Source organism: Carlito syrichta, unplaced genomic scaffold (genome assembly GCF_000164805.1).
Source record: "Carlito syrichta isolate Samal-C Ts95f unplaced genomic scaffold, Tarsius_syrichta-2.0.1 Scaffold309408, whole genome shotgun sequence".
NCBI classification, from domain to species: Eukaryota; Metazoa; Chordata; class Mammalia; order Primates; family Tarsiidae; genus Carlito; species Carlito syrichta.
In genome coordinates this window covers 224,295-245,760 of record NW_007253504.1, presented here as the reverse complement: position 1 = coordinate 245,760, position 21,466 = coordinate 224,295, and the positions used below count along the sequence as shown (strand labels likewise).

Sequence of the window (21,466 nt, the reverse complement as noted above, 5' to 3'; positions counted from 1 at the left end):
ACAGGCACGCACTACCACGCCCGGCTGATTTTTTTTTATTTATTGTAGAGATGAGGTCTCGCCAAGTTGCCCAGGCAGGTCTCGAATCTGCGGGCTCACACAATCCATTCACCTCAGCCTCCCGAAGCACGGGATTACAGGCTGAGCCACTGGGCCCGGCTAGTTTTTTATTTTTATTTTTGTAGAAATGGGGTCTCACTGTGTTGCCTAAGTTAGTCTCAAACTCTTGGCCTTAAGCAGTCCTCTTGCCTTGGTCTCCCAAAGCACTAGCCACTGTTCCCATCCTGAAGTAGTACCCAACATAAAGAATTCTTTAGGTCTTTTGCCCATTTTACTATTGGATTTTCTATAGGTTTAATGAATTAATCTCACAGGGTTTTACTCTGTCGTGCAGACTGGAGTGCATTGGCACAGTCATGGCTCACTTTATCCTTGACCTCCTGGGTTCAAGTGATCCTCTTACCTCAGTTTCAAGTAGCTGGGACTACAGGCACACACCACCACACCTGGCAAATTTTTCTATTTTTTGTAGAGACTGGGTCTTGCTTTGTTGCCCAGGCTGGTCTTGAACCCTAGCAATCCTCTTATCTCCACCTCCCAAAGTGCTGGGATTACAGGCATGAGCCACCACGTCTAGCAATTACTGTATATTCTATGGAGAGATTTTGTATTTGTTTCTGCCAGGTCTCTAGTATTTCAACAGCCTTAAAGTGGTCTTTGTTAACTTCTTGGTTTTGGCTTCCTGACCCACATACCCGGCCCAAATTCAGACTCCATTTCCATGTGAATATAGATGTTTTATTTCATCCAGTGAGAGAGAAAGATGTAGACAAGGACAGTAGGCCATGGGAGCCACAGTGTCATGTTATCAGAGTCCTAGTTAGATCTTTAAAGTTCTTTCTATCTCAAATTTGATGGCTCAAGGTAGATTAAAATTACTTACATCTTAAAACAGTTATATTTTTAAACAAGTTGCTTTCTGCTTTTGAAAGTCTGTATAAAACCTCATTTTTAAGACATATTAAAGCTCAAATATGATGTCATTGATAGGAACAGTGCTTCTAGTAATGTTCACAGCAATATACTCTGTAACCTTCCCAGAAAATTTCTGAGTGTGCTTTTTTACCATGGATCAAACTATTATGACCTAGGTACTGAGATACAAAGATTAGTAAGGCCAAATCCTTGGCTTCAAGGAGATAAAAATTGAGAAGAAACATAGAAGCAGACAAATGTGGAACCAATTCATTCATTCATTCATTCATTCATTCATTCATTCATTCATTCATGTATTAACTCAATTACTTTATTCATTCAACAGAATTGATTGATATGTGCCAGACGTTGTTCTAGGTTCTGGAAATATAGCAGAAAATAAATCCTACAAAAACTCTCATCATCATGGGGTTTACATGTAGTATGATTCTAGTGATAGGAAGAAAGTTATCTGGAAACTTAGAAAATAATTATTAATAGTTTAGTACTCCTGCCCTCAACTGTGCCTGTTGTCTTCATGTAGACACCCTATGTTTTATCTTTCTCAGGTAATAAGTTCTAGTCTTTTCTAGGGAAATGGGTATCATCTGACTGAGTAAGGAGTGGCTTTTTAAACAGCCTTTTAACCAAGTTTTCTAGTTTTAGCACAACCTCATTCCAGAGATTCCCAGTGCAGGCAATTCCTGAGACTTTCTGAGTCCGATGGTGTAAATGGGATTGCATCTTGGTTTTCCTTATTAGTAGTTTAGGAGTCAGACTTTTAAAGAACTACTATGCCAGTTTCCATTCTCTATCCATTTCCTAGCTTCCAAAATTTTATTATTTCCTTTTTAATTTGTTCCTGTGAAATATCTTTACTGTCATTTTCATGAACTAAAAGTAAATGCATGTGTTCAATCTATCATCTTTACCTGAAAGTTCAGTTGAATTGTCCTCAAACTTGTTAATCTACAGTAAATATAAGAAATATTTTATCTTTTGCCATTGTATGTATCTATATGTATATATATATATTTAATTTATCGTAAAACATGACAGACTTATATAGTACAGAATGTTTGCTAGGAGGCACAATACCTCTGTTTTAGTTTTGTCTTCCCATAAATTTGCATTATCTTTTTTGACCAAACTACTTTATTTCCTTGAACCTCAGTTTTATTATTTAAAAAACAGGAATTTTAATGATCCTCCCTTATAGGATTACTGGATAAGACCATCAGAAAATCACAAAGCACCTTACAAGCTTTAGAGATTTCAGCAACATGCCACTTACTCCGAATTAATTTTATTTATGGCATATATCTGAGAATTTAGAACTAAGCTCAAAAAGTCTGTGAACCTCAAAAATAGGTGTTACATATTCTCTGTGTAAAAATCTATACATTCCATTAATAGACTCTCAACCAGAATCCATTTTTTATTTCATGACTGCTTTTGCCAAGCTTTGTATCTATGAAACTAGATCATTAAACAAGCTATACTTGATAGAGAATAAAGCAAGAAATAACTTTATTCTTTCTCATCATTGCCCTTTAAAAGGGCTATATTGACTTTTCTATTTCTTTTACTAGACAATATCTTGGTAAAAAAAATTACAGCATTTTTTTCAGTCTCTTTTAGATGTCAACAGTTTTATTTTTAGGTTCCCAAAAGTCTAGTCTCAACTAAATAGAAACTATAATCTCTTGTTTAATCTAAAAATTCTCCCCGTCTCACTGATTTGGCTCTTAATTGGTTCTAGAACCCAATGGGGCTCAGGAGACATATTTGCTTCTTCTGTACTCTTCTCCCCCTCTACTAATCACTTGGCTTCTTTAGGGTAGGGTTATGTAAGGGTCAGGAAAGGTCCTACTCAACTGGTACAGTGGTCGTTTAGCCTTGGTGTTTTCTGGGTGTGGCAGATATTCAATGTTGGCTCTAGTTGGTTGCTTTAGTCCTTGCTTTTTAGAACCTCTCCTTACTGGGGGCTTTCCACTGTGCCTTTTACTGATTCAGGAGGTATTGCTTTAGCTGGCTGCTTATGAATTTCCCTTCAGCTACTTCTGTGGTATGTACCTCAAAGACTCTCAGGTGGGATCATGTGGTCTGCATGCAGGCCTCTCTGAGATGACCTTTTCAAGACAACTCCAACCTATCTACCTTCTATGGAGTCCTCACCCTTTAGGAACATGCAATCTTGTGGAAGTAGAGTTTGCTCCTACGTTAATTCTCTCTCCTCATTCTGGTTTTTTACCTTTAAACTCTCCAGGCAAATATCAGGCACTGGTCTCTGTTCTCTTTCTTTCTTTTTTTTTTTTTTGAGTTGGAGTCTCACTCTGTCACCCAGACTGGAGTGCAGTGGCCACTCCTGGTCACTGCAGCCTCGACCCACTGGGCTCCGGTGATCCTTCCGCCTCAGCCTTCCAAGTAGCTGGAACTACAGGCTCACGCTACCACGCCCGGCTAATTTTTGATTTATTGTAGAGATGAGGTCTCGCCAAGTTGCCCAGGCGGGTCTTGAACCCGTGGGCTTAGGCAATCCACTCACCTCGGCCTCTCAAAGTGCTAGGATTACTGGTTGAGCCACCGAGCCTGGCCTGTTCTCTAAATTCTAAGTCACCATGTACAGCTGTTCTCGTAGAACTTTTCTCAGTTGACATTGAGGGGGGGAGTTAAATAAAAACATCGGAAGTATGATATGGTGGTTAATTTATTTTTTAATCACAAAAGGAAAATAATCTGATGGATTAAGAATTCAAATTGATAGTCTTTCTCCTCTGAAAGTTCAAGCATTAGATGTATATACAATTTAAATAAAAAATGAATTGTAGGAACGCTAATTTGAAATTAAGATGCTTTATTTGGTCATTGGCTGAACCTATACATAAATTTCAGGATTCTAATTTGTCATTCTCATTGAAATGTTTTCAAAGTTAAGGTATGTTAGACTAAATATGGACCTCTAAATGTCCAGTTTTATATTTGTCTCATTTGATTGGTCATAGAGCAATATAGTTTGCATTAGGAATTTTACCCTCTGTGTAGCTGCAACTGCACCTTTTGTTTTTTCTATTCAAACTACATGAGATGGTGTACACATATATTCCTAGCTACTGGGGAGACTGGGCCAGGAGGACTGCTTGAGCCCATGAGTTGGAGGCTGCAGTGAACTATGATTGAACCACTGCACTCCAGTCTGGGCAACAGAGCAAGACTCTATCTGAAAAAACAAACAAAACTAAACAAAAGTAAATGTGGTTGTTTTCCCTTCATATCATAGTTTTTCCTTGGTCATGGCAAATTTACAGCATTAACAGGCGAATCTTATGGCTTAAAAGAAAAAAAATTATTTTCTCACAGTTCTGGAGACCAGAAGTCTGAAATCAAGGTGTCAACAGAGTTTATTCCTTCTGGAGGCTCTAGGAGATTCCATTCCATGTCAGAATGGAGTCTCCTCATGGCCTCTCTCCTAGCTTCTGGTCATCAGTGATTTTTGGCATCCCTTGATATCTCTACCACTGTCTTCACATGACATATGCTATTTAGTCACTATCCAAAATAAACAGTTTAATCTGTAAGTATTAGTTAAAAATCATAGATTGTTAAAGTTTTAGAAAATCAAATAAATGAAAATAGTAATATGAAATTTAAAAAGCAACCTATTTCTTAAAGTGTTTGACTTGAAAATTTTCTTCTTCCTGTAGGTGTTGGAAAAATTAGAGGAAAACCTCTCCCATTACTCTTATTTTTTGAGGCCCTCTTTATCACAAGTCGTGCTTTTAGACATCCCGTTGATGCAGATCTAACCTTGGAAGGAATTAAGTGTGGACTCTCTGAAAAACGGTTAGATTTAGTTATCAATTGGGTTACCCAAGAAAGGTAAGCAGAGCTAAACTTTTAATTTAATTTTGACATTTGGCTAATAAAGTAGTTTGCTCTCAAAATAGTACTAGTTTTCTTATCAATACATTATTTGAACATTTATTTCAGGACCCTATTGCAATTAAACAGAAAATATTTACTAAGTATTCATGGAGTAATGAGACCCAGTCTCGATGAGCCCAGATCAAGAGTTGATTCATGGCAGTTCACAAGATGATTCATGACAATAGAAGGGTGGATGAAGGTTGAGCAATAAGGATAGGGAAGGATTGGTCAGTATTATGCTGCTGGGAAGGAAAAGACAAGAAGCTGGTTCCAGACAGGCTGTGAGTACATGTAAGGGATAAACCCAGGAGACAGCATGTAAGCTGGAAGAACATGGATCAAGGTGGCATTTAGAACTTACAAACCAGAAAGGACGGGTAGAAGGTGACTTCTTGGAGCTGGGTCTCAGCACTGCTTGGCAAGTTTGTACCAGGGCCCTCTTATGTTAGGTTCCCTAGAACCAAAGCCTGAGACAGGAATTTGGGTGCATATGATTGATAGAAGGAGACTTTCTCAGGAAGTACTTATAAGGGAATGAGTGAAGCAGAATAGGAAAGGGGAAAGGACCAATGAAGATGGGGCCTCAGGCAGCATCAACCTTTGGCTGAATTTATGGATTGATGGCTCTGGACCATAAACCACAACACAGAGCTCTTCTCCCTTAAGGCAAGGGCCCACCTTTTGTACCCCTCTGCCGGTCTGTCAAGAGCTATGAGCTACCTGTTGGTGTGAGCGCACACAAATTCCCAGAGGAGTTGGTTCTCACCAACCAGGAACAAGGAAGGCACCTGTGTACCACTGGTAGTCAATGCCAGAGCAGCTGAGGAAGGGTACACTGGTCTAGTAAGGAAGATTTGGGGGAAGCACTGAAGTGACATCTATCCCAGTCAGCCATTTGCACCACACGGATCTATTTGCTTCTCACATTAAGCTCACTTCATTCGGGCATTCCATGGTTGTAATTCCTGGGGAAACTCACTGCTGGGAGGGAAAAGACAGGAAACTGGTTCCAGACAGGCTGGATAAAGATAAACACTTCACATAGGAGGGTTAGTGGGATGAGCTATGGCCTCTGTTGCTACAATTGGTCCTAAATCTGTAATTTGGTTTTTACAACTTTATTGAGGTATAATTCACATAGAATTAACTACACATATCTCAAGTGCATAATTTAATGCGTTTTTAAAAATAATAATGTGGTATAACTGTCATACAATAAACCACACATATTTAAAGTGTGGAGTTTGACAAGTTTTGACATGTATGTGTATATATATAATTCATGAAATTCTCATCATAATCAAGATAATAAACATATCCATCACCTTCAAATGGTTCCCGATGTTCCTTTGTAATGCCTCCTCCTCCCTGCCTCTTCACTCTATTCCACTCCTTATCTCCAGGTAACAGCTGATCTGCTTTCTGCTACTGTAGATTAGTTTGCATTTCCTAGAATTTTATATAAATGGAACCATACAGTATGTATTCTTTTTCCTTCTTGGACTGGCGTCTTTCACTCATTATGATTGAGATTCTTTTTTACTAATTATTGCTCTTCATCTTTCTCCTCTACACCCATTTTTAATTTTTCTCACTCTTAGACTTCTACTGATCTTGGTAGGTTGGTCCAGATAGGCCTGGTAGGCTGAGTCTTGGTTACCATACCTTTATCAAATTGTGGCATTTGACTAACCGTTTTTAATTGGCATGGGAGTACCCAGAGACATTTCAGTAGATGATATGCTACCCATGGCAGAAAACAGCTTCTGAGTCATGCTAAAGTTGGAGTGTTTCTCCATGAGGCATCAGACTGTGCAATTAGAACTGGCCCATCGTGAACAGGATTCTGACAGACTCGTCAGGGCATAGAGTCAGTTGAGTTCTAGGAGTCCATCCAAAATCAAGATTGGGCTTGGGCAGATCCAGAGCATATAAGTAAGCTTCGGGAAGAGATGGCTCAAACCCCATGTCAACCACCACTGGCTGACTGACCTTACTACAACTCACACTTATGACCTCATGCAGGGGTAGGTTACTTAAGACCAGAGGACAGAGAAATAAAAAACCCAAACTTGGCTCAAGTGGTGTCCAGGTGATGCTAGGTTGTCACTTCATCCTTTGAAGTGACCATCCTTCAGGATGAAGTATACTTTTTTTTGTCCAAATAGACCACTTTGCACTAAAGAGTATGCTTCTTAAACTAATGACAATTATATGCTACTCTGTCACCAACAGGTAGAATACTTGGGTTTAGAAACTAAAAAGTGGTCCTACTTAACTTTCACTCCCAATAGCACACTTGAGAAGTGTCAGGGTTAGCCAGAGAAACAGAACCAATAGGAGGTATGTGCACATATCTATAGCTATGTATAATAGGAAATTGACACATGTAATTTTGGAGGCTGAGAAGTCCCAAGATCTCTAGTCAGCAAACTCTGGGGACCCGGGAGAGCTGATGATGTAGTTCCAGTCCAAAAGCTGGCAGGCTCAAGAAGAGCTGATGTTTCTGTTTGAGTCTGGAAGCAGGAAAAGACTGCTGTCCCAGCTCAAGGAGTCAGGTGAGAGGAGTTTCCCATTACTTGAGGGAGGGTCAACCTTTTTGTTTTCAGGTCTTCAGCTGATTGGATAAGGCCCCACCCACATTGGGGAGGGCAATCTGCTCTAGGCAGTCTGCTGATTCAAAAGTTTATCTCCTATAAAAGAATCATTTTTCCAAGTTTTCCATGATGGAATAAAGCATTTCCCCCTTCCATTTGAAAGGAAAATGGAAAATAAAAATATGCATTTAGTTTCCTGTAGAAATCTAAATTAATTTTCTTAGCACATGCACAAATACATTCCAAACAACTTTATTGCCACATTGACTGTTACCAGAGAGATAGTAGTTGATAAAAATTATCAATAAACAAAGGCAAAAGAGAAGGGATCCTTTAAAGTTACATCTGCAGGAAGATGGCTCCAACATAAAAGAGAGAGCAGAACAGCATCATTTCAACTGAATGTTTGACTTTTTTGGTCTATGACCCTTCCTCACTGGTCATAAGCTGCAAAGGGTGAAAATCCTGTCAGGTCATCTGAGGAATTAATCTTAGGTTTTCTTATAATCTTTTTTCTTCCTTGTGTATACTTCTGGCTTTAAGTTGGCTGTGCCTGCTGGCTTTTCATAATTATGGGCAAACCATAAAGCAACCACAGGAATGATTATCCAATAAGTAGTACATTCACTCTGAAGATATATTCATGTTTACAAACAAATCTATCACAATTATAAGCTTGGGAGTAGGTGAGACCTTTCATAGAATATTACTATATGAATACTTTGGGGTAAGGTAGAATCAGTGTTCAGTGTTAGTTTCCACACTAACAAGAACCACATTTTAGGGCCTAACTTGAAAGCCTAGTCCCATGTACCTAAGATTACCATGTTTGGGATGGGTGTGGTGGCTCATTCCTGTTATCCCAGCACTTTGAGAGGTGGCGGTGAGAAGATTGCCTGAGCTCAGGGGTTCAAGACCAGCCTGGGCAACTTGATGAGACCTCATCTCTACAATAAATCAAAAATGATTAGCTGGACATGGTGGTGCATGTCTATCGTTCCAGCTACTTGTAAGGCTTTTGTGGAAGGGTCACCTGAGCCCAGCAGGTCAAGGCTGCAGTGGCTGTGAGTGTGCTACTGCATTCCAGCCTGGGTGACAGAATGAGACTCTTAAAGAAAAAAATAAAATAATCATGTTTGGCAAAATGATACAGTTTACTCAGATGTTGACTCTTTATAAATGTTTTGGATTTTTTTAAGTTTTGAACAAAAAATCAGTTTTGTTTATAAAGAAAAATTGAGAACAGATAAAAACTGAAAGTATTAAAGAACTGTATGTCTTCCTGAGTACATCAGTGATATGTTTAAATCTGGGAAAAGGAACTCCGGCAGAACAGCAAAAACCCCAAACTATTGAGGGTTGCCTTATACTTGTGTTTTCTGAATAAATAAATGAAGAAAGGAAGGGAAGGAAGAAGGGAGAAAGGCTGTATAGAAAATTAGAATCAGAAGGGAGTTTATATAGTAGGAGTAAATGACATGATTAAGAAACTGGTCTTGTTGAGATTTGGAAAACCAATATATTGTGGGTAAGAAATGATTAGGAACTTGCTTCCAAAAAAGATAATGTTGAAGTGTGTGATATCAGACAGGAAATATTTTAGGATAATAAATAGGTCCTGGAAATGTGGAGGTAAATGTTATTGGAGATTTTTTAAGTAAAAAGAAATAGTGTAAAAGAATGGGCTAGCATTTGAGTGGGTTAACACTTTACACAAAGAATTTACTAAAAATGGGCCTGGTGTGGTGGCTCATGCCTGTAATCCCAGTACTTTAGGAATCTGAGGCAGGAGGACTGCCTGAGGCCAGGAGTTTGAGACCAGCCTGGGTAACATAGTGAGAATTCATTTCTACAAAATAATCAAAAAAATTAGCTGGGCCTGGTGGCACATGCCTGTAGTACCAGGTACTTGGGAGGCTGAGGAGGAAGGATCACCTGAGCTCAGGAGGCTGAGTCTGCGGTGAGCTTCAATCACTCCTGCCTGGGCAACAGAATGAGACTCTGACTAAAAAAAAAAATTTTTTTTTAAATCAAGAATGACAATGAAATGAAGAATAAATAAGAAAACAGAACCAGGTACCAAAGTTAGTTCACTAATGAGACTAAGTGCCCTCATTCTTCCTGTATTAAAAAGAAAGTATATATTAGGGAAAATGGGAAAATTATTGAAATACTTGTATTAAGTTTATTTTTGAAAGTGAGTCAGTATTTTTTGAGCAGCACTTATATGCCAAGTAGTGTTTAGAGTGATCATTTAAAAATTGTTCAGTTATAATATTTTATATGGTCTTAAGCCCCTTCCTTATTGATTCCTCCATTAAATTGTTTTTCCTAATGTAATAATAAATATCATTTGGGAGACATTGGAACTTGGAACAATAATCTTTTTCTTTTTCTTTTTTTTTTTTTGAGTTGGAGTCTCACTCTGTCGCCCAGGCTGGAGTGCAATAGCATGCTTTCGGCCACCACAGCCTTGACCTGCTGGGCTCAAGTGATCCTTCCACTTCAGCCTTCCAAGTAGTTGGAAGGAACATTAATTTTTAAATTTCCATCCTTCAGTAACCTTGGGCTTTTAAATATCACCTACTTGACATAGCTAATTACCACAGTGCAAAATGCTTTCATTGCATTTGACACACTTCCTAATTTGTTCTGATAATAGAAGTAATGTCAGGGCAGGAAAACCCTTAATTAAAATGAAACTTTATGAAACGTGAATGAAATGAATAAAAATGTATATTATCTTTCAACAAAAAATTGATAAACTGTTCATATGAATGCAATCTCTTTTTTAGTATTGGTAAAATTGACATTATAACTTGAAACTAAATATTTCCAAACTAAAAAAAAAAAAAGTTAATTTCATCCCAAAACACTCCTACAGTTACACCCAGAATAATGTTTGACCAAATATTTGGGCACCTGGTCAAGTTGCCATACAAAATTAGCCATCACAGGTAATATGTTCTTCCCATGCCTGCAACTTTCGTTTCTGAGAGTCTAGAGGTCTTGACTCATCTTGATTATCATGAGAAGGTCGGACTGTTGCTATATAATAGGGCAGAGAGAAATGTGTTTGGCACTTAGGTTCCATATTTCCTTGAAGAGAGCTTGGTGCATGGATTTGAGTGCAGAACATTTACTAATAGACGACTCCTTGGGAAAATGTGTAAGGAAAGGCGTGAAATAGGATAGGAATAGGGGAAGAGCCATGCAAGGATGTGAACTCGTGTGAAGCCTGGTATTATCACAGGGTAGGGCTATGACACATAAGCCACAACACAAAGTTGTTTCCCCTTGATTGAGAGGCTGGCCTTTTATACCTTTTATCATCAGTCAGTTATCAGCTGTGGAGTACTGGGGATTGTGGGTAGGCATAAATTTCTGCATGGGTGGCTCTAGTCCCCTGGCACAATTCTTTAAAGGACAGGGCTGCTGTGAGCTATTAATAGATAGCTGGAGAGGGGGCACTGGTCCAGGAAAGGGGACCTGGGTGAGACATCAGAACTGTGTCCACCACAAGTGCATAACAACGTATGAAACTCAGAGACTAGATAGCAACTCTTATGCCAGGTCTATGAGAACACAGGTTGGGCTGTGAGTACTGGAAGGCAGAGTGGGGATAGGCCTCCCTGCCATCTGGCAGCCCTGGCCTGCTGAGTGCAGCATAAGGGTGATGCCCTACTTGGCTTTGAATACACGGGAACATAGGATACATATTAGAGAATAGTTAACAGTCTCATTTTGAGGAAGAGCATCGTAGGGGAGATAGATGGACATTAGCAAGCACTCCCTAAAATAACATTCGTGACTTAGAAATACCCCAGACATAAAAATAGCAGGTTTGCATACAACTGCCAACTGCCACCAATTCCAAATCTACCAATTACCTGGCACAACTCTGGAGGGTCATTAAGCTATACTGATGGCACTATTGTTTACCAGTACAAAATCTTTTTTCTCCTATTCATTCCTGTTCTGGCTTCACTTACTGTCCACATAATAGTTAATTTGTTTTAGGAATTTTCTTCATAGGTATACCCTTCTTTTCTCTCTTGGCCATCTTCTTTTTCTGCCTGTTCCCTTTTCTGCACCCTCCACAAAAAGTACTTGTCAGGGAGCACTGGAAATAGTTCAGACCTGAAGATGTCATCAGAAAGTGCAAAGATACTTCACACAAGATTAATTGCCTTATACATAGTGATCGTCTTCCTTCCTCCCTCCCTCCCTCCCTTTTTTCAGTCAGAGTCTCCCTCTGTTGCCCAGGCTACAGTGCAGTGGTACGATCTTGGCCATTACCACAGCCTCGACCTGCTGGGCTCAGGTGATCATTTGGCTTCAGCCTTCCAAGTAGCTGGGACTACAGGTGTAGGCCATCATGCCTGGCTAATTTTTTTATTTACTGTACAGATGAGGTTTCCCATGTTGCTCATGCTGGTCTCAAACTCCTGAGCTCAGGCAATCCTCTTGCCTTGGCCTCTCAAAGTGCTGAGATTACAGGCATGAGCCACCGCACTCAGCATAGTGATGGCTCTTGACCCATTCTACCTCTCAGTTGTAAGAACTTCTTTAATTCCTATACAGTTCTTGACTGCACACAGTGAGAAAATGCCACCACTTTTAAGCATCCTGAGGTAAATAACAAGGAGTAGTCAAGGTGATTCTCATTCTTTATTCTTAGCCTCTGATCTGGTTTCTGCCTCTGCTGACCTGGCCTTTGCCACATGGCTACCTTAAAAAACTTTACAATTTTTTCCCAGAAGCTCAGCATAGAGTCAGCCCTTGAGCAGTCTGAGTTATGGGCTAATCTTGACTCTAAGTTATTCTTACCTGGGAAAAGTCTAATCATTTAGGGCCCACAGAGCTTAAATTTAAGAAAGCATGCTTTATTGGCATTACCTCTTGAAATTGCAGACCTTACTCCTAGAAAGAGGAGAAATGTCTTCTGAAATTTTAACTTTGACAATTCAATCCTATAAAATAACTAAATCAATCCTATGCATGGATAATGATTTTACATTACCTTTATTTTGACATTTAAAAAAATCTAAAATCTGATTTATAATCAAATATGCTTCAGTTTACCATGAAGGTAAGCCTACTTTCCTTTATTAGTTCTTCATATTCTTCAGAGCTAGCCTGGTCTCAGATCCACTTTCAGAAGTTCCCAAAGGAGTCCTCTTTGAGTTGGAATTCAGGGTAAGGATAGCTTAGGAGGCGATTTTAGGAAAACGGAGAAAGAGTATGATGAGGTGATTGGAGGGAGAAACAGGAGGGAGGTTTCCTGGCCCATTTCCCAGCCTTGATCTTCTCTCAGGTGAACAGCATCATGGTGGTGACCCTTAACAAAATGGCATTAATAATAGAAATAAATACTAAAATACTGGTATTATTATTTTGCTCCTGTATTGCAGTCTCTACATAGACTGAAACAATTACTTATTCAGCCTCAGGAAATGTGACTGTAGCTACTAAAACCTGTATTTTGGTAAAGGTGTGGAGGACTGGGAATTGGTAAAGCAATTTATTTGTACTCAAGCTGCCTTCTGATTTTCGACTCACCTCTCTGCTGCCCATCCCAATAAACACAAAAGGCTTTATTTACTGAATTTTCGGTAAAGAGACATTTTGTAAAGGTTTCAGGAATTCATTTTAATGTTATCAGCATTTTAAAGATGTATACAGACATCAATACTAGGTGATTGCTCTTATTTTGTAACTGTGAATTAAAAATATAATTAAAGCACAATTTTCATACTGCCAATAATTAGAAGTGATATATTTAATTATGCCCAAATGTTCTTTTGGCTTATGTTGATAGTTTCCAGGTGGAGCTACTGTGATAGGACATCAGATGTTTGACTTCAGTTGTGTGTGGAGATGGTGCATTAAAATTTAGTAACATGTGAAATCTATTCAATTGAGCCATTTCAAAAGAACTGTTTCATCAGTCTCTTCTAATAGGCACCAGCATGTCCATTTTCCACCTGTTGTTTCTTATAAATCTATAACAAATTTAATAAATAACCATGTTGTCACATTTTCTCTGTTTTTCTGTTAGTACAAATGCTTGCAAGACATATCACTAATTATGAACAGAAATTGTTATCACTATTATTAACCAGTATTTAATAAGTGTTTATGTTCTACAGAACTTAGATCTAGATAACTGCTGATAACATTAAGACCCCCCTATTAGCCGGGCTCATTGGCTCAGTCTGTAATCCTGCACTTTGGGAGGCTGAGGTGAGTGGATTGCCAGAGCCCATGGGTTCAAGACCTGCCCGGGCAACTTGGCGAGACCTCATCTCTACAATAAATAAAAAAATCAGCTGGGCATGGTAGTGCGTGCTTGTAATTCCAGCTACTTGGAAGGCTGAGGCGGAAGGATCGCCGGAGCCCAGCAGGTCGAGGCTGCAGTGGCCAGGAACGGCCACTGCACTCCAGTCTGGGCAACAGAGTGAGACTCCAACTCAAAAAAAACACAAAAAAACACAAAAAAACCCCTATTGTAAGATAATTTTTGTTTATCTTGTACTTTTAAATCCTATCTGTCTTTTTAGGAGAGTTTTAATCTCATTTTGTAGATTTTTTAAAAACTTCACCTTAGCTTTGCCAGAATGTCTTCCTCCAATGGAATATATACTGATTTTTTTTTTCTTATTGTTGTTTAATTTCTCCTACATCATCAATTGCCTATTGACTTGGAATTCATACAGGCCATAGAAAAATCCAGTCCTACTGTGTCAAATCTTCAAATATTTCAGTCTTAGCCACTCATCAAGAACTTTCCAACGTGTGTCTTATTGATCTGCTTGCTCTAGGCTGACATTTTCTGAGGAGGCTGGGGATGTGATCTGTAATTATGGGGAGCAAGATACTTATAACAAGTCCAAGTGCCTGGCTTTAGCTCAGATTATCTACAGTGAATGTGGCCTGCACAAGAAAACTCTTCTTTGCCTGTGTAAACAGGGTCAGATTCATGAGGCCATGGAATACCTACAGCAATTCAGGGACTTTACTTCTGGTAAGTAAAGAAGCCTGCTTATTTATATGTATTCAAATTCTGGACTTTAATTGTAAGATCATCCATAATAGCAGGCAATAGTTTAAACTTATGTTATAAAATCAATTTTATATATACTGATAAGTAGGAGATTTCTTTTGTAACTTCTCTTGAAAATAGTTAGGCTGGAGCTGATTGACTTTCATGCTAGATGTTCAAATACATTGTATATTTCCTCAAAAAACAAACATTTATTAAACTGGATAGTCCTGGAACTATACAGAATAAAGATAAATTTAGCAGATATGCTACAGCATGTTCATAAAGGTTTTTTAAAATTAACTTATTTGTCATATATAATTTTCTGTGCTGTAATATATAAGCATTAGAAATGAAGAATTAGGGAAGTAATGTTTACTTAAAATTTTTGAAACACCCAGGTTACAATTGGGCAGTGATTCAAGAAAACTGGACCTTAGGGTGACCCTAGTTGAATGAGTAGATTTTTTACTGTGACTCTAGTTTTTCAGGGATCTTAACTAATGTACAAGCATTCCTGACACCTCCCTGCCCCCAGCCAGTGCAAATCCTGATTTGCAGGCTACGGATCTCAGTCCTAAGAAGAAGCAAGATGGAACCACACATAGCAATTTTAGGTCATATTATTCCAGTAAAAAGGATCTGTTGAATCTGATCATTTTCAAGCAATAAGTTGGCTTTTTCTTGGAATATATGTATATTTAAAAGTTACTAATTCCAGGCCATTGCTTTGTTAAACTCTGCTGTCTCCACATGGCTCTTTGAGCTATGGCCACCATATTTTCTTAGCTTTGGCCTCCTCCTCTACTTTGGGGAGGTGACTACTCCTCCCTCCCTCTCTCTTTTTCTAATTTACTTTCTAAACAAACTTTGCTCAAAAACTTAAAAAATAAAGTTATTAATTCCTTCATTCATTAATAACAGTGTATCTGATACTATTATTGTAATAATAGCTAATAGCTAAGCTTTTTACATACATTATATCACTTTATCCTCATATTGACTCTACGAAATAGGTTTTGCTATTATTATCCATACTTTATAGCTGAAAAAAACTGTTTCCACAGAAAGACTAAGTCACAGAGAGGTAAGTGATTTACCTTTGGTTGCACGGCAATGAAAAAGAATCTGGTATAGTAGATACTACTCAATTAATATTTGAGTAAATTACATATTTTATCTAAGTATAGAGATTCAGTTTCTGTGTTAAATATAATTTTCATATGTAAGAATTATATTAGTGTTTAGACATAAAGCAAATGTTTTAATTACTCTTGGAATTTTTCTTTTTAATTTTAGAGATGGGGGTCTCACTATGTTGCCTGGGCTTGCGTAAAGTGGCTATTAACAGTGCACATAGTATTATAGTGCACTACAGCCTCGAACTTCTCTACTTTACCAGAAGTAAAGTCCTTGAATTGCTGTTTGTATTCCATGGCCTCATGAATCTGACCCTGCTTACACAGGCAAAGAAGAGATTGGGCTCTAACAATCTTCCCAGTTCAGCCTCCAAGTTGCTGGGACTGCAGGCACATGTGAAGTTACTTTTTTTCGAGTTGGAGTCTCACTCCGTCGCCCAGGCTGGAGTGCAGTGGCACACTCAGGGCCACCGCAGCCTCAACCTGCCGGGCTCAGGTGATCCTTCCACCTCAGCCTTCCATATAGCCAGAACTACAAGTGCATGCTACCACGCCTGACTAGTTTTTTGATTTATTGTAGAGACGAGGTCTCACCATGTTGCCCAGGCTGGTCTCAAACCTGCAGGCTCAGGCAATTCTCCCGCCTCAGCCTCCCAAAATGCTAAGATTACAAACTTGAGCCACCGCGCCTAGCCAGAAGTTTCTTTTTTGATTGTAAGATTTACCTTACATAAGTGCATAGAATCATGATCAGCTCACTATCATATTATTCTGTTCCTCTAATAGTGTATTATACTTTTCAATCATTAAATGTATATTGTAATAATTTAAGAAGTAACTTTTTTATATACCTTTTTTGGCTTTTTCTTTCTTTTTTTGAGTTGGAGTCTCATTCTGTCCCACAGGCTAGAGTGTAGAAGCACGGTCACAACTCACTGCAGCCTTGAACTCCTTGGCTCAGACGATCCTTCTGCCTCAGACTCTAGAGTAGCTAGAACTACAGATGTGGGCCACTATGCCCAGCTACTTCTTTTTAATTAATTAATTAATTATTTTTGTAGAGAAGAGGTCTTGCTATGCTGCCCAGGCTGGTTTCGACTCCTGGCCTCAGCCTCCCAAAGTGCTGGGATTATAGGAATGAGCCACTGCACCTGGCTGACTTTCCTGTGTACTTTGAACTTTGATATATATACTCAGAATTTATTTAGCACAGCATCATAAGGTAAAAATGATAATAACCTGAAAAAAATTTAGCTTAAAAGGTAAAAAAGTTTGAAAAATCATTTTGTTTACATTTTAATGAGGAACACAACCACAGCTTCCCAAGGTATAATTTTGACCTTGGGAGACAGATTCTATTTGTTAATACTTTCTGGTTTTAAGAAGAAACCAGATTTAGACTATTAGTTTTACACTTACAAATTTTAAAAAACACTAAAAATAAGTAGAACAAAACAAAAAACAGAAACATCTTTAAAAATTCTTTGGTTCCAAGAGCATAAATCTGACTTGTTTTAGGAGTAATGATTGTTTTTTTCCCCTCCTAATAATTTCTAGAATAAAAGCTGAAATGACTTGCTTGCTAACCTTCCCCATTATTATTAAATAAGTGGATATACTAAGCACCTGTCTCGAAACTGGGTTCTTCTAGATCAGAGTCTCTCAAACTGTTTGGTCTCAGGTCTTCCTTAGACTCTTAAAAAGCACTTGAGAATCCCAAAGGGCATTTATCTATGTGGGTCATATCTATTGATATTTATCCTATCACAAATTAAAACAGAAACTTTAAAAATATTTATTAATTCACTTAAAACAACAATAATAAACCCCATTACATGTTATCATAAATAAAATATTTTCATGAAAAATGATTATATTTTTCCAAACCTAACAATTAGGTACAAAAAGTGACTTTTTAAAATATTTGAGGCAACCCCTTCGGGTCCCCTCCTACTGTGGGGGCTTTTCTGTATTCCCAATAAATCCTGCTTTCTAATAATTAAATAAATAAACAAAATATTTGTACACATCTCTGTAGTGCTTGGTTTAACTGAAGATAGTTGGCTTCTTGTATCTGTTCTATAGTTATTGCGTTGTAACATCACATATCTTGTAGCCTTTGGGAAACATTGCTATATAGCTATGAGAGAATGAGAGTCAAAAAAGCAAATAACAACTTAGTATTTTTATTTATTTTATTTTATTTTATTTTTTATTTTTTGAGTTGGAGTCTCACTCTGTCACCCAGACTGGAGTGCAGTTGCCGCTCCCGGCCACTGCAGCCTTGACCTGCTGGGCTCTGGCGATCCTTCCACCTCAGCCTTCCAAGTAGCTGGAATTACAGGCGCATACTACCATGCCCAGCTAATTTTTTGATTTATTGTAGAGATGAGGTCTTGCCAAGTTGCCCAGGAGGGTCTCGAACCCGCGGGCTCAGGCAATCCATTCACCTCAGCCTCCCAAAGCGCGGGATTACAGGCTGAGCCCGGCTACAACTTAGTATTTTTATAAAAGTAGTTTTGACTTTATAGACTCTAGGCCATATTTTGAGAACCATTTTTCTAGATAGTTGTGAGTTAAACAGATACTCTACTTGATATATAGGCCCTTACAATCTTATTAAAAGAGAACACACACGAGATAAAATAATGATTAATAGCATGGAATTTTTAAAATGATAAGAAATGATAACAAGGAATAAGAAAATGGATTCTGAAGTGTAATAAACAGGAGGACTATAAGATGAATTTATGTCCTTTCTAATTAGAGACCATATTTTGCATATAACTGAGTAATATTGGTTAATTACCCAACTTATTGAGAAGGGGGCTTGAATATCTGATTGAACAATATAGAGATGAATGAGTTATGAAAGTGTAGAGGCTCAGGTATACTATATGAATAAGTTTCACCCTGGTGAAGGACAGTTTGAGTGACACAAATCATAAACTTTTACCTCTTCTCTAGGGAAATATTTTCCTTTTTTTTTCTTTTTCTTTTTTTTTTTTTTGAGTTGGAGTCTCACTCCTTCGCCCAGGCAGGAGTGCAGTGGCACGCACGCTCACGGCCACCCCAGTGTCGACCTTCTGGGCTCCAGTGATCCTTCTGCCTCAGCCTTCTGAGTAGCCAGAACTACAGATGTGCGCTACCATGCTCGGTTATCTTTATTTTACTGTAGAGACGAGGTCTCTCCGAGTTCCCCGGGCTGGTCTCGAAACCGTGGGGTCAGGCAATCCACTCGCCTCGGCCTCCCAAAGTGCTGGGATTACAGGCCGAGCCACCGAACCTGGCTGGGAAATATTTTCTTGTTTGTTAGTTTTTTAATTGTTTGACTTCATTGATAATTCATAGAATTATATCCCGCTATTCCTTTTTCCTTCTCTTATCATTTATCTCTCTCTGTATGTATGTGTGTATGCATAAGCATATACACACACACATACATACATATCATATGTATATATACACATACACATATATACTATATACACATTCTATCTATCAATTTTTGAGGGTTAGCACTGTAGATTGGGAAGGGCATGAACTTTGGGGGTCAGATAGACTATTCTGCTTTATACCATATATATAATTCAGGGAAAATTAACTTCTCTAAGCCGGTTTCTGCACTTATAGTATGAGAGTAATAATATCTCACTAACTCTGAATATTAAATGCATGAAATTAATATATGTAAGCTCCCAGCACAATAAATATGTATCTGATAAACATTGAATTATCTTGTATTGCCTTGCAGAGTTCAAATTATGTTTATAGTATTTCTTGAAAGGCCCTCAGAAATTATTCTGAAAATTGCCTCTATTGTGGCCCAAGAATAATATTTTTACTTTAAAAAGTTTAGGAAGTGAACATAAAGTTTATAAATAATAAGAATGCAGAGCTGGGCACAGTGGTGTATACCTGTAGTCCCAGCTACCAGAGAGGCTGAGGCAGGATTACTTGAGCTCAAGAGTTCAAGGCTTTAGTGAGCTATGGTGGCACCTGTGAATATGCACTGTACCTGGACAACACAGTGAGACTGCCTCTAAAAAAAAAAATTAAGAATACAAATCATCATTGTAGCATTAGATTACCTCGGTGTTTAACTAGTATATTGAACCATATGAAATTGCTCTTTTGGGGGGGTGTCAATGTAAGGGAACTCTACATGGCTTAGTTTCTAACCACTTAAAATAGCTAATGAACTGGGCTTGGTGGCTCAGCCTATAATCCCAGTGCTTTGGGAGGCTGAGGTGAGTGGATTGCCTGAGCCCGCGGGTTCAAGACCTGCCTGGGCAACTTGATGAGACCTCATCTCTACAATAAATCAAAAATTAGCAGGGTGTGGTAGCGCGCACCTGTAGTTCCAGCTACTTGGAAGGCTGAGGCGGAAGGATTGCTGGAGCCCAGCAGGTCAAGGCTGCGGTGGCTGGGAGCGGCCACTGCCCTCCAGTCTGGGCAACAGAGTGAGACTCCGACTCAAAAAATAAAAATAAAATAAAAAATAATAAAATAAAATAGCTAATGGTCTTAAGATCTTCATTTTTGAATTGCTAAGTAATTTACATTTTAAGGAAAAAAATTACTCAACCCCTTTTTCTGTATAAGGCACAAAAAGAAAGACATTATGTTCACTTGGATTTGGTTCACATATGAGTAACAAGATATAGTCAAACATAATGTAGTATTAGATGGAACTTTAGAAACTATCTCCAATTCTGTTGCTTTTCCCATGTGAAAACTGAGTTCCAAAAGACTGATTGATGGAGCTATATTTAGAATTTAAGTTTCCTGATTGCCAATCTATATTCTTTTTATTATGACACATTTCTTTTTATTATCATTATTTGAACATTTTGGGGGTACTCTTTTGATATGGGTAGTTTTCCTTTGTTTTTTGCTATGCTGAGTGTATGTGTTTTTTTTTTTTTTTTTTTTTTAATTGGGGATTGTACTTTTGAGTTTGGTTGAGAGTAGGTCATTGAGGCCTTTGAAAGGACTGAAAAAAGAAGTGTTGATTGTCAGGTACTGAAATTAGCTAGTCTCAGTTTCTAGCTGATTTATCATGTTAAGATGTTGAGATAAAGCTTTCATGTTTGCTTTCAGATGACCTGTTGCAGCTAATCACATTGTGTCCTCAAATTGAATTAATTCAATGTCTCACCAAAGAATGGAATGGGAAACTACCATCTTTATCTTTTGGTCTTGCCATACTTCATCTATTCTCTGTAGATCTGAAAAAAGTTGGCATTAAGCTACTTCAAGAAATAAATAAAGGTGGGAAAGGTAAGTAGAATAAAATGTTGTAGAAGAAATAGTGGGTTATTGAAGAAAAGGTTCAAGATAATAATGTATGTGTCAACTCACATTTCCCTTAGAGTTTCTTCTTAGCAAGAGTTGACTTTAGGAGTTTATAAATTGTAAAGATTACCATATTAATAATAATCTCCTGGAAATAGTATATATTTCTTGATGTAATTGGAATGAAGAGAATCTTTATGAAACCTGAGGTTAATGTTATAATAATTACAATAGCTAACACTATTCTAAAAACTTTATATATAGGTATATACGTATATTTAGCAATCTTTTGGTATGTACTTTAAATGTTGTTTAGACATAAGCTTTATATATTTTAATTCCTAAGCCAAATAAGTGCATATTTTCATATGATATTCACTCCACACCTAACACCTAACTCTGCAGTGGAATCAAGAATAACTAATTAGCCGGGCTTGGTGGCTCAGCCTGTAATCCTGCGCCTTTGGGAGGCTGAGGTGAGTGGA

General features: G+C 38.1%; 1 protein-coding gene across 2 annotated transcripts in view; it reads left to right on the top strand.

Moving 5' to 3' along the window:
* The window catches only part of CLHC1 (clathrin heavy chain linker domain containing 1), a 50,006-nt gene that overhangs the window by 25,258 nt on the left and 3,282 nt on the right, over window positions 1-21,466 (top strand). For both annotated transcript variants that reach the window (XM_021717153.1, XM_008067197.1), the window contains 3 exons: window positions 4,680-4,854; window positions 14,324-14,526; window positions 20,787-20,966. In XM_021717153.1, coding sequence (XP_021572828.1) covers window positions 4,680-4,854; window positions 14,324-14,526; window positions 20,787-20,966 — 558 coding nt within the window. The remainder of the gene's footprint in view (window positions 1-4,679; window positions 4,855-14,323; window positions 14,527-20,786; window positions 20,967-21,466) is intronic.